The sequence below is a fragment of the Ptiloglossa arizonensis genome, chromosome 2 (genome assembly GCF_051014685.1).
Source record: "Ptiloglossa arizonensis isolate GNS036 chromosome 2, iyPtiAriz1_principal, whole genome shotgun sequence".
Taxonomy (NCBI): domain Eukaryota; kingdom Metazoa; phylum Arthropoda; class Insecta; order Hymenoptera; family Colletidae; genus Ptiloglossa; species Ptiloglossa arizonensis.
This window is the reverse complement of record NC_135049.1, coordinates 25,282,595-25,297,147: the sequence shown is the minus strand read 5'-3', so window position 1 is coordinate 25,297,147 and position 14,553 is coordinate 25,282,595. Positions and strand designations below refer to the sequence as shown.

The 14,553-nt window shown below is 43.4% G+C and overlaps 1 protein-coding gene across 8 annotated transcripts in view; it reads right to left on the bottom strand.

Moving 5' to 3' along the window:
• Nucleotides 1–14,553, bottom strand: part of LOC143143617 (ubiquitin carboxyl-terminal hydrolase 48) — a 94,899-nt gene that overhangs the window by 32,117 nt on the left and 48,229 nt on the right. For all 8 annotated transcript variants that reach the window (XM_076305075.1, XM_076305072.1, XM_076305071.1 and 5 more), the window contains 3 exons: nt 12,706–12,836; nt 11,782–11,901; nt 5,677–5,802 (listed from right to left, as the gene is read on the bottom strand). In XM_076305075.1, coding sequence (XP_076161190.1) covers nt 5,677–5,802; nt 11,782–11,901; nt 12,706–12,836 — 377 coding nt within the window. The remainder of the gene's footprint in view (nt 1–5,676; nt 5,803–11,781; nt 11,902–12,705; nt 12,837–14,553) is intronic.

Below are 14,553 nucleotides of genomic sequence, written 5' to 3'. Positions count from 1 at the left end.
GACGATTATTTTCGAAATGATATTGAAACTGAATAAGATTTGAACTGTATTTTTTGATACGGAACAATTTTAAATTCTTCTTAAGAAAGTATCCGGTGTAGGTGATCGTTCTCGAGGACAAGATTTACGAAATTGAACAAATATTAAATTCATAAATAGTCAGTGAACGTCCGATCGACTACAAGCTGGAGACGCTTTGTAACTTTGGAAATGAAATGTGAAAAAATGTCAAGAAAGTAGAATAACTCCGTACGAAAATATTCCCCGTAAAGTGCGCGACGAACGTTGCGAAATTGGTATTCGTTTACAAATTCCAATGGTTCTTCGCCCGTTTGGATTTCGATCGTTTTCGACGAATTCCACCGAATACGGGCGGTTCTCGAGTTTTCTTTCGATCGACTTTGAAAAACAATTGTCAAACGAACGCGTCGCATACTCTCGGATAAACGAACTTGTTCGCGTTAGGAAGTAGTTGGGCACAACGAATGAAAAAGCATCGCTGCGACCGAGAAACCAATCGATCATTACCGGTGCAAATTAACTGGAATTCCTCGCGATGCGACCGCGCACCGCTCGATTGGAGTTTTATCGCGAGATTAGAGAGCGCACCTTGCTCCCTGAAGTGTGGAGAGACCCGGCAAAAACGAATCCCGATATCCCGCCGTGAAATTCGTTCGTCGTGCATACCAGAGCGACGTACGATCTATCCGGATAGCTAGCCTGGGGGACAGACGCGAGTCGAAAATTCTCGATGGTCGACGAACGATGGCGAAAAGAAGGCGGTTTCCAAAGGAGACCGCAAACCCAGCGAACCGTTCAGAGACCGGCGCACCGAGCCTTTCTGTACGAAAGAAGTCCGCGTATTACTTACTTCACCGTTTAAATTTAGACCTTAGTTACGGAAGACGAGTGTTTTTTGTTCGGCGCCACGAAAGCTATCGCTTCGCGCTCAGAGAGCCGTGGGCGCGAAACGATACGAAAATGCGCGCGAAAGTCAACGCGAAACGTGCGGGGTTTTTTTTTTCAAATTCCGTATTCGAGATTGTCACGGTGCTTCGATCGATGATCCGTGAAGCGGATTAACGAACAGCGTTGCATACAAAGTAGAAATTCAATTCTTACGAGCGGAGAAAAATACGTGTTGGCGAAATCTATCTTCTTGCAACGTTCTTCGAAAGATGTGTTCTTGCACGTTCTATTGTTAATTGGGATCGAATATTCGTAATTGAATTTCTCGAGTACGCGACGCTGCAACATCGTCGCAAAATTGAGAGACGGTACGAGTATCGTAGGTTTGAATTTTTATTCGAACGAAGCAACTGGTCCCTGAAGAGCTCTCGAAATGAAAACGAACAGTCGAGTCGAACCAACACGCCCAAAATGGACCCTTGTTGGTTTTTGGTATCGGGTTTCTTTATCGGTGAAATTTTGACGCAATTAACGACAACTGGCTCGGTAACGGTCACAATGCTCCCTCTAATAAGACACATCGTAGTCCTTTTCTCTCTGTTATTCCTGGCATCGCATTCCACGCGCGGAAGCATTCGAGCAAGACCCTCAGAATTGTACCGAAGGTTCAGGGAGAACGATCCATAGGCGCGTTTCGATGTGCAAGAAAGTCGAACACCCGAAACGCGACCGAAAGCTTCCTGCTTTCGGTTTTCAGCGATTATTGTTCCACGGACCTGACTACAGAGACGAGATCCCACGAATCTAAGAAACGTATTCGAAACAACGCCAAAAACGGCCCAAATTTATGGATTTTATAGAGATCGAACGCGTTTAAGAAAAAAGATCGAAAGTATTCCACTTAGAAGAAAATTTTACACTCAAAACTGAATAATTTAAATACTGTTAATAAAGTACAAGCGACTCATTCCCATTGGTTCCAGTCAAAGGTGAAAATCACTTCCAGGCCCGCTTTCAAGTGAACCTATCTCGACTCTGTTACATGAAAGCGGGGATGCTCTGAGTTATACGAGTACAATGTAGAACTTAAGAAAATATTAACACATAAAATACACACACACACACATTTACCGAGTTCTTTTCAAGGCCATCGTACTCAAAACTACAACTTTTATAAGCCTACTGTCTCGATTCTGTTACTTGAAAGCGGGGATACTCTGAGTTATACGAGTACAATGTGGAACTTAAGAAAATATTAACACGTAAAATACACACACACGCACACACATTTATTCAGCGAGTTCTTTTCAAGGCCATCGTACTCGAAACTACAACTTTTTATTGTAGTACTCGAAACTACAACTTTTATAAGTCTACTGTCTCGATTCTGTTACTTGAAAGTGGGGATACTCTGAGTCATACGAGTACAATGTGGAACTTAAGAAAATGTTAACACATAAAATACACACACACACACACACACACACACACACACACACACACACACACACACACACACACACACACACACACACACACATACATACATACATACATACATACATACATACATACATACATACATACATACATACATACATACATATATATATATATATATATATATATATATATATATATATATTCACCGAGTTCTTTTCAAGGTTATCGTACTCGAAACTACAACTTTTTATTATCCCAATTTCTTCAAATATTCAATCGTCGATAGAACGGAATTCAGGAACGATCGAAACCGAAGCGATAGATTTGTTACTTTTCCGCCGGAATAAGCGTCGCTAATTCGTCCCGGATTTTTGCGCGTGTTTCGTTGCGTCGGTAGTTGGAAATCAATTATCGCTGTTGAAACGGATCGCTACACCGGTGATTACCTGAAAAATCCGGCAAAGATACGATCGAAGCAAGTTCCACTACGACTGAAAGGAATAGAGTGAGAGAGACTAAGAGAGTAAGAGAGAGAAAGAGAGAGAGAGGAATCGTGCTGGACAAGTCCGATAAATAGCGCTACGTAAATGTGCAGAACCGTGGGCATAACTCATGGCTTAGTCAGCCACATTCGTCACAGACAAACGATCGATTTCAGCTTTTGCCCGGTGGACGAGACTTTTTGTCGACTATCCATTTGGGTGCTGTGTACGCTTGCGTTCGGTGGATCGGTACGCGCGGTGAACGCCCATGGGCGTCCAAATGGTACGCTTTGTAAACGGGACTATTAGATTTCCGCACACGAGACGGGTACAGCGAATCGTAGCATTGAAAAGCATCCCACGTAGTATCCCATTTTCGTTAACGAGAAACAATTTTAAACCGATTCGATCAAATACGAAAGAGGGTGTTGCCATTTGAGAAACAGAAACGATACAAGTATCGATTATCGATTGCTTGATCTTACAATTCCGAGAAGCTTGAAGACTATTCCAATTCGAACTATTTCGATAGTTGATATTCTAAGAATAAGAAACGATTTATATTTTTAATATTCCGAAAGGACTATTGAAACTTGTACTCCAATTTTGAAAAATATTTTCGTAACGCGAGTACTCTATTGATTAACGCGTTACACGTTTTCGACGTGTTTTCTCGGGGAGAAAGGAAGATGGTTACGAATTTTTTCGAAATTTTCGAGGGTTCCTCGATAGTCCCAGGTGGCGTGTTAATTGTTGTCAGAACGATACGTTTGTTGCGCGAGGGCAGCGGACAGTGACAAACAGATGCAATTTAGATTTAAGATCTAGCTACCGTTTCCCTTAAGCCCGAGACAATGGATAAGTAACGTCGGCAATGGTCCAAGATAACGGCAAGACCACCGATTTCGTCTTGGGATTAGCCGCAAACGTCGCCTACCGAGATTAGAAGTGTTAATTGGCCTCTTACTACCGGAAGATTAGCTCTCCACGGTGAAATTCAGCGCCGGGATATCTTCTTTATCCGACGAATTGTCCCGTAATAATCCTTCCGATGCTTCGGAATGTCTTGCAATGTTTAAAACCCCCCTACGAACTCTCTAGCAATTTTTAACATTCTTCGACCGACTGTGTTCACACGGTAGACGAAACTTCGTCCGAGAAGATCACTTTCGCTTCAAAATTCATCCTTTCCGTAAACATACCTGCCACTTCTACAGTATGACCACTTTCAAACATCCATTGCGCTACCCTGACACGTTACTTTCATTGTACTCAAGAAAGTTGTTCTCAGAAACTACCTCTACATCTTCACGTGTTCTTAAAACGTTCGAGTTCGAAGATTCTCCCTGCACACGGTTAGCAATCGCGTTTACATTTACAAAACATCGTGACTCGATAACGCAAATGGTATCCCTCGAACGTTCCACACCTTTTTACTTCATCGTTCTCCGTTACCGCGGAATTATACGTTTATCGGGTAGATCGGGCTCGCTATTGTCCTGGATGATCGACGGTTTTATGGCAGAATTTATTCACCGATCGCGGGACACCGGTTTCGGTGTTCCATAGCGCGTATGAAAAAAAATTGAAATAAATTCGAAACCACGTCGAGCCACGGACCGAGTTCGGAGCGATCATCGGACCGATCGATCGATCGGTTTGCACGGCACGAATTCGTCGAGGAGGACTCGCGTTCCTCCGTTACAGAAAAGCAAGCTCCCCGAGAGGGAGAGGACGCCATATGCGAACGCCATTCGCGATTCCGTTGGCCGCATATCTACCAGTTCGCGCGGCCCGCGAGGATCGAAGATTCGGCCAAAAATTCAGCGGACGTGGCTGGTTTTTGCCGGGTCAGAAGCTGTCGCCAGTGGTCGGCGGCGGCGTCGCCGACTCCGACGGCCGAAAGAAAAATTCTCCCCGTCCGCCGCTCGGGTCGCGAGACCGCCGGAATAATTCCGGCATTCCTGCGCATTCCTCCGTTCACAGTCCACTGATTTTATGAAAGCAGCTCCGGCTAGCCGCGAGAGCTAGCGGAGTCAAAACCGTTAAAACCGAGTGAGAGAATGAGAGAGTAAGAGAGCAAGAGAGAGGGACGAATCTCTTCTTCCTCGGACTGGTTTCGTTGCACCAGTCGCGAATTCTAATTGCTGAACTGAACTGCATAGTAGAATCCAGTTCTCCGAGCGGAGACAGGAACGCGTCACGGAGTTTCGACGAAAAAACACCTTGGTAGATGTCACGGGATTCTTGGCGGTTGGTCGAGCACCCCGTCCGGTGAACGCGAGGATGACATTTTCGCGCGAAGCATGAACCTTCGAATTTTAACACACCCGATCTCTTCAACGTCACCGACCTCTCACGCGGATCGATCGTGTTTTTTGAAATTCTAACCGGAGGATGTTTAACAATTTCGTCGCGACATTGCCGAGCGTTATATCGGAGAATTGCATTATGCATGTTTGTTCGTAGTTGATTGATATTCGAACCAACGCGAAACGGTCAGAAGTTGGATAGTTTTTGAAACTATATTTCGAATTTTGCCTAAATTTCGATGCGTTGTAGTCTTGAACGGTGTTTGAACGTATCTGGAAGAAGTTGACACAATTGTGAAAATTTTGAAAGAATTTTCTCTAACGATATTTTCTTGGTTCGAGTAAACGTTCGAACTTTCCATTTGTGAAAATTCCCGCGCACGGATTGAGAATAGTTCGTGAACGGAGTCGGGAGAAACGATTACTATCCGCGAGATTTTTAACTAGGTTTCTCCAACGTTTGTGCAATTTAATTCACGAGACTCACTGTCCGAGATATGTGAAAGGTATAAAAATGAAGCGAGTCCTACCTTCAAGGTGAGAAGTGCCCCGGGAAATATACCAAGCGCCGCGAGACTTTGACTGTGATCGGTGAGCTCGTGTTCGCCAAGCATCAGATGTTGATCGTATGGTCCAGCGCCACATATTTGCATCGTCTGAAAAAATATACAACACACGAACGGTTTATCGAGTTACCCGGAAATTTGACACAGTATTTCCCCGAGTGTGTTTCAATTTATTATTATCGACCACTCGTGGTCGTGTGTTCGTTCGATTTTTGCGATTCGTTCGTCGAAAAACTTTTGGTACAAAGACTCGAACACAGTGATCTTGAGCACCTATTGTAAGAAGAAAGACAGATCGGTTTCGGCTTAAGGAGAATGTGGTATCATAAGTAAAAGGAATGTGGACGGTTGTCCGGTAATTTTTGCTTAGGCGGAGGCCTTACGAAGGCTAACTAAAACATCCGACCCAACACGACTGGCAATTCCTTCCGGGAATGATTTTTCTTTCTCTCCTCTATATTTAGAACGCGAAACTCGTTGCAACATGCAAACAAGATGGAAACGGTGCACAAGCCCGTACGAATTTACTTTGTCGTTTTTAAATACTAAATACGCTCAACGTATCAACGAACGTTAAATTCAGTAGTAAATCAAATATCATCACCGCACATCGTCCGCACTGATCTTCTCAATATCGTCGATAGTTTATAGAAACGCAAACTTTTCTAAAATTAAGAACCAAAGCGAAAGAGAACCAGTCGACGCGAATTTTGTTATCTTTTACCGACAAATTCATCCACGCGAAGTGGATTCCGCGAATCGGTGCATTCGGTGCATTCGGTGCATTCATGGTGCATTCGGTGCATTTATCGCAGCGCGTAATATCCACGCAGCATCGATTTTTCTCTTCTTCCGGTCTGTACCCGACGTGTGTCTACGCTACGTTCGTACTCACGTCCGTACTTAAGTTTAAAAACGCGTGAGAGGAAAAAGGGACAAAACAAAAGAAGAAAAAAAAGAATGTCGACGCTCGACGAGAGTTTCTTACGTTCCGGTTGGCGCGCCGCTTTCAAATTAGCAATCGTTTAATGCAAACCATCCGGAATCGCGGTGGCTCTAACCCGCGCACCGAAAGCAACAAATTCCGTGAACGTATAAAATTCCGGAACTCCGTGTTTCTTCCTTTTCCAGGCATTGAACTCTAAAAGCGCGGCCGCGGCGTGCGAGAGAGACCACGCGAAAGCGAAGAAAAGGGCCACGTCTCGAAGTCGGAATCGAGGAGCATGCGTCCGGGTAATTGCTTAATTTGTGGAAGCCGCCTCGAGAACGGTTTCGCGTTGCCCTTCGTCCGGTTCCTCGTGCAGGAGACCAGCTTACCCGGTGCCGGTGTAAACGCGCAGGTTTCTGTTTTACGAGCGAGCAACCGCCGGGAAAAAGAGCCACGGACGGACGGACGGACGAACAGGACGCGAGCGCGCACGCGCGCACACACACGGAACACCCTGGTTAGACCGTGTCCGACGTAAACCGAGTTAAACTGTCGGCAGAAGGGTCTTTTCAACTCGGTTTTTCCTCTACCCCTTCCGCGAACCTAGCTCGTGGCTCTTTGATTCGCGCAACAGGCTCGAAATTCAAAAGCAACGTTCTCGATCGACGATCTTTTGAGATATCGATCGGTCGATAAGATCTTTAGGATATCGATCGGTCGATAAGATCTTTAAGATCTCGATTGGTCGATAAGATTTTTAAAGTTTTAAAGATATTGGGGTCGAGAATTTCAGAAATTATTCGATCCGGACTGTTGTCCCTTGGACGATGTATCGTTATTTTATCGTTAACGAGATTGGGTTTCTATGAGCGTACAGTAACTGTACCTTCGTCCTTCTATCATAAGGTGTACTTATTTCTGTAAATTATGTCCAACATTAATTTTCTTTTTCTTTTCGCTCTGAAAGGAATTATTCGTGTCATATTGTAGAGAGTTTAGTATTTACGATAGAGATGTATTATTTATTTTATTTGTAATACTTTTAAATACTCGTACATTGAAGCAATATTGTAAGATAATATTCTTGGATCGATCTGAAAAATATTTGCACATCTAACACCAATATTCTTTTTCTTTTCACTGAAAAGAATAATTCGTTTCATATTGTAGGGAGTTTAGTATTTACGATAGAGATGTATTATTTATTTTATTTGTAATACTTTTAAATACTCGTACATCGAAGCAACATTGTAAGATAATATTCTAGGATCGATCTGGAAAATAATTGCACATCTAACACCAATTTTCTTTTTCTTTTCACTGAAAAGAATAATTCGTTTCATATTGTATAGAATTTTAGTATCTACGATAGAAATGTATTATTTATTTTATCAAAGAAAATTGCATGGAATTATTCGTAACAGTCAATTCGTACGTCACTTCGTAAATACTCGTACATTGAAGCAACATTTTAAGATAATCTTCTTGGATCGATCAGGAAAATATCTGAGTTGAAATTAATTTTTCTCGGATGGGAACTCGCGCGAGATCTCTCTATCGGCGATTAGCTTTAACGAAGCGCCGTGGGTCCCATTGCAACGGAGTTTTTTGTCGAAATTTGAAACCAAGTCGGGCTGATTACCTATGCTGACGCAGCAAGAGCGTCTTCCGTGAAATTGATTTTAAACCGAATTCCAAAAATTCGTTCCGACGTGCCTATTTCCATGAGAGGAGCATCCGGTTTCACGGAGCCGGCGTTGGAAGAATCCTGCGTAGATATTTCGGAAATTCACTCCGCGTCGAACGTTTGCGAATTTCTCCCCGTGGACACGACTCGATAGATAATTTCGAAATTCGAAGATTCCAAAGATACTTGACAAAACCACGAGACTTATGGGATAACAGCAACGTTCACTCGAGAAAGAAGGTAAGAAGAGCGAGCAAAGGTAACGAGAGAAATGATCGGTCGGGTCAAGAAACCGATGCTTCCTCGTTAAAGTCTCCTGCTCGAGCACGGAAGGTGGTCGACCAGAGCGATAAATAGAGGTGAGTTGTAACAAGGTTGCGAAGAAAAAGGCAGAAGGGCCGAACAATTGCTTCGCGGTCGAAAAATATCATCTTTTCTAACGAACTCGCGTACGTTAACATCGAGAACTGAAATAACGTTCAAAATAGATTGAGAAAGAAATTGTACAGTTTTTGGGCAATAAAATGTGGCTACAGGAGACATTTCAGAATTCTAAATATTCGAGATATCAATTTCCATAAGAGGAATATCCGATTCGTGGAGCTTGCGTTAAATGCATCTCGAATTCTTAAATTTTTTCAACGCGTCCCGGATCGAACGCTTACCAATTTTAAATTATTGTACAATCTTTCGCAACCCGATTTAATGTTTTCAATGGTTTCCAGTACCGGTCACATTTTGTAACGTTTGGAAAAATCTAAAGATCCAAGATGCATCTGTCAACGCCGGCTCAACGAACTGGATAACGATAAAAGTTCGTTTGAAGTACTTTCTTATTTACAGATGTCGATCTACTGCGCCTGAAAAACGTTGAAAATGTTAAATCGGTTTGTAAAAGGCTATTTAATAGAAACGAAGCCTGGAGTTCGATTCAGCGACGGGCGAAAATGTTGGAGTACTTTTGTAACGAGTGTCGAAAAAATCTGTTCGCAACGATACGTTTCGCCACAAGACCGCGAAAGAAGAGGTCTCCGAAGACAAAAGAGCTGGCTGACAAACTTTTTCACGTTTCGAACGTCACCGATCACCCGAGTACAGGAAAAGAAATCGCGAGCGGCTGGCGAGAGAGTCCGAACAGGGGGCGGAAAAAAGCACTTCGGATCGGTGACACGGAATGTGGTAGAAAGTAATATTTACAGGCGGCAATCGGCGTTACAACGATTACGTAAAACGATCGTCGGCCGAAGCGCGCCGACTATTGTCCCGATTTGCTTGCTTGCTCACGACTTGTCGCGCATTCGACCATGAAACTCGAGCATTTTTGCCACACGGTAAAAACCGACGAACTCTCATTTTTGTCAAACGTTGTCCGATCCGTGAACAATCGGCACCCTTCGATCCATCGATACTTTCGGCCCGGAATCACCGTCTAATCTCCACCTATTCGAAACCAGATTCCTTTTGTCCACCGAAACGTTTCTCAACGGATCTCGAATGCAAGTGTTCGCGATTCACTGTCAACTCGGCACAATCGTTTGCTTACTCGTCGGTGAGCAATTGGAACAAAAATTGAAGAAACGATTCCAACGATTCGTAGCTTCTTTCGCGTACAATTATCGTATCTGTACACAGAGAAGCTCATTTTTCGTATCGAAGTTAGGAGAACCGGATGACGCATACAGATACGAATGACAAGTAGTCGATGAAAACTGATACAGTAGTTTTCCATTTTTAAGTAACTTTGGTGTCGAAATTATACGACGATTCAAACACCTTTGCACGAACGAGTAACACGAACAACCGCAGCAGAGGAGAGAGAAAGAGAAAGATAGAAAGAGAGAAATTGGTACAATAGGCCCAGAGTCGAAGGAAGAGGAGAGATGACAAGTAGTCGATGAAAACCGATACAGAGTAGTTTTCAATTTTTAGGTAACTTTGGTGTCGAAATTATACAACGATTCGAATACCTTCGCACGAACGTGTAACACGAACAACCGCAGCAGAGGAGAGAGAGAAAGAGAGAAAGAGAGAAATTGGTACGAAAGGCCCAGAGTCGAAGGAAGAGGAGAGAAGTGGAGTGAAGAAGTCAGAGGCCTGTTATTAGCGCGAGGTTTATGCTCTTTCGAGTTTTTGCCGGTGGCCCCGGTGAAGAAGGGAGAAGGAGATGGCCGCAGCCTCGCAATATAAATACGCTTAATAGTTTAAGCACACTGCCAGGGCTCAGGCATATGCTAACCAGCCATAACTGCGGCTTTACTACTTTCGGTCCACCGAACAAACCCGGCCAACCTGCTGCTCGCAGGGTGTCTGACTTTGGAAAGATCTCTCTCTCTCTCTCTCTCTCTCTCTCTCTCTCTCTCTCTCTCTCTCTCTCTCTCTCTCTCTCTCTCTCTCTCTCTCTCTCTCCTTTCTCTCTCCTTCTCCCTTGCCCTCTCAATCTCCATCTCTCTCTCTGTGTCCACTTCCAAAACGGTCAGCCCTCGTAAAACAGTTCCTCTCCCAGACTGCCGTAATCTCTTTCAATTGCCGCGTGATCACTGTCATTGTCAGCAACTACGATCGATTGGGGAACACGGTTTAACCCTTTCGTAATTTAATACGGTGAAAGGTGCTGGCTGACTCACCTGACGAAAGTTGTTTACACAGCAGCGACGAAAATATCGATACGCGCTTGGTATTCGAAAAAGCGACGCAACCGTACCGGATTGTGTCACCCTAAACGGTGATCTAATCGTTTACACGCTTACCAATGGTTTTAGCGATGTAAAACGAAAATCAAACGAAGAATCTATGTATCCGAAATACTTGAAAAAAAATAATAATAATAAAATTCCCGACTTCGCGAACGATGCTCATCGAGACTCCAACTTCTCGACGTTACTTTTACCGTAAGTGCAACGCTGCACCTGCAAAGTGCGAATGCACCGTTGTTTTAAGCGGAATCGTACAATCGCGTCGGCCTTTCTCTCCTTAACCACGATAACTACTGGTACCATTTTGCAAGAATTTTCGTCACGAATTTCTACCATTCTGTACTCTATAGAACTGTCTAGAGGAGAATATTATTGTTCAACATTTGTGTCGAACGAATTTAAACCATTCTGTACTCTATGGAACTGTCTAGAGGAGAACATTATTGTTCAACATTTGTGTCGAACGAATTTAAACCATTCTGTACTCTATGGAACTGTCTAGAGGAGAACATTATTGTTCAACATTTGTGTCGAACGAATTTAAACCGTTCTGTACTCTATAAAACTGTCTAGAGGAGAATATTATTATACAACATTTGTGTCGATTTTTGAACGCGATTCTCTTGAATTTGTCCGCAAGAGCTTGTAGGGAACGTAAATATCTAAAAATGTAACCGATACAGTGAATAATCACGAGAACTACAAATTGGTACAAATATCATTGGACCAAAATGTTTACGAAACAAACGTTCTACACTTACCATTAATTTGAGCTCCTTGAGGGTAATCTCCGAAGAAACTTTGAGCTCGTGGGATCCCTTCAAGTTCCTTCGAGTTCTCGACGGCCTCGTGTTCTCGATCTTGGGTCTCTTTGCAGCCAGCTGCGGTGAAAACAAACAAAATTATCGCAACCCGTTTCCCCATTAACGCGATTAACCTCTTTGAGGATTTCTTCGATTGCTTTGTTCGAAATAAACAAAATTTCAAACCGATCCCAACCGTGCAAACTTTCAAGTGTTAAACGTTGACAGGTCGCATCAAATCTAACGATAAACGAGTTCTTTAAAATAAGCAAAAACGAAACGTCCGAAAAACTAATACGTGTAATATATTTCGAGTTAGTACGTATTTTTCTCGAATATAATTACTTGCGCAAAAGTATTCGCGGATTTTACAGTGTGTCCCGATCATCACCGGTCGATTTCAATTTCGCGCTACTTTTGAACCGTCGAACGTTAATAAGTTTCATCCGGGCGACGAACGCTTACGCAAAATGGTTACTATTGAACACTCGTGTAATTTGTAACACCTTTTCGCGTAGCTGCGAACCGAAGGCGTACGTAGCCGAAGAAACTAATTCGGAAACGAAGAGAGGGAAGCAGGTGGCCTCAAGGGTCGACCCGTGGAAACGTAATGACGATTATTATCGTGAAATGAATGAGATGGGGCCAATCTCCTTATCGGTCGACATCAATCTGAATCGGTCGACCGGTTCCAAGATACTCGGTGACTCGGCACGCCGACCCATTAACAAAAATCCCTTGTCGTTGGCCCCGATGTCGGCCAATTCGCGTAATTTCGTGTCGATTCGATCTCGAAATGGCGGATTTATATATGTATATACGTGTGTGTGTGTGTGTATATATATATATGTATGTATATTCTTTTTTTTTTTCGCTTCTGACCTCCAAGTCGCTATCCGTCTTCGGATCCTCGTTCTCCTCCACGCACTTTACATAAATCGTTGCTCTGTCGTACTTCAAACTCTCCAAACGTTCTTGCTCCACTCTCGCCAGCATACACGCAGCACACAGACCTGGAAAAATACAAGGAAACGGAAGTTAACAAACTGATCGTTTATAGACATTCTTGCGTCATTTTGTACCGTGCGCCATCCATCCTTTATAATACAGAATTTCAATCTCGTCCCATAATTGAGAAGAATCTCGTTCCATATTTGTGTTCCATTTTATTACAAAACTGTTAATTTGATTTGTTTCTAAACTTTTCGCGTCTTACGACTCGATACAGTTTTGCGACTCGCTTAACAGCGTGCTTGTTTCGTCAAGGATTCCCTCGACCTATCCTTGGAGTTTCGAACTCCTCCTGAATTATATCGCGACTTTTTCACGTTTGCTTAAATTTTAATTCGATCTCCCGGGACTCCATCGTGGAGCGATTTTAAAATATTGAAAAGAATCCGTCGATATTTCAAAAGAATACGAAAAGATACTATTTTAAATTTCTATTCTTTAAAAGAAAGAATGATATTTGGTTCAGCTTCGAACAAAACCGTTCAAATGGAAGATTAAACGTTGCTTGGAACATTTAGCTCTTATTTTCATTTCGAATCGTTCAACTCGAAGGTCCTCCTAGTATGAACCAGTCGCTACGATTGTGCATCGGGTAAAATGAAAGACCAAACGTTGCTTGGAACATTTAGTTCCTATTTTCATTTCGAATTGTTCAGCTCAGAGGTCCTCCTAGTACGAACCAGTCGCTACGATTGTGCATCGTGTAAAATGAAAGACCAAACGTTGCTTGGAACATTTAGTTCCTATTTTCATTTCGAATTGTTCAGCTCGGAGGTCCTCCTAGTACGAACCAGTCGCTACGATTGTGCATCGTGCAAAATGAAAGACCAAATATTGCTTGGAACATTTAGTTCCTACTTTCATTTCGAATCGTTCAACTCGGAGATTCTTCTATAGCGAAACCAGTCGTTACGATTGTGCATCGACCATCGCCGCCAATTTCAAGATTCCTTTAACACCCTTTCCGAATCCACCCTTCGTTAACACCCGCAGGGGTCAGATTACATCGAGCGTCGAAGTTACAAAGTCACCAATGGGGGTAGCGGAGCTGTGGGCGAGCATTTTGACGACGACGACGACGCCAGCTCGCTCGGTGGCTCTTATCCCATGTATAATAGATTGCTTACGGCCGGCGAGATTAATACAGTAATTAATAATATACGGTGACCAGAACGCTGGTAAGAAGCGGCCATTGTTGCTGGCCGGACAGCGCAAAAACCAGCCCGGAACCGCTCCTATCCGAGCGGCTTTCAGGAGCGTTACGTCATGTTCAGACAGTTTTCCGCTAAAGGGGCTGTCGACTAACCCCGGAGGAACGCTCCGACCCCGAATGAATTCGAATGTCCACCACCCCTCGCCAGGGGGAATCCTAATTACCGACGTATCGCCGTGATATCGCGCTGCTCGACGAGTACTCCCGCAAGAAAACTCTCGAGACCGACAACCTGATGTCGAGCGACCCGTTTCGGGTTTGATACAGCCGTAGGATCTGAATTTGATCGAGAACGGTGCTTTAGTTCAGAGACGAAGAGATACTTTCGAGATTTGATCAATTTTAGTCGACGAGAGTAATAGTTCGTAGCGTTGAAGAACTTTGGACGAACTTTCGTAGATACTCACTATTAAGCTACTTTTACGGTAGATCTGGATCGAACGAGACGACGATTTAATTTCACGATCTGAAAGCGTACTCATCCGAAATATCGAAGAATCTTGATG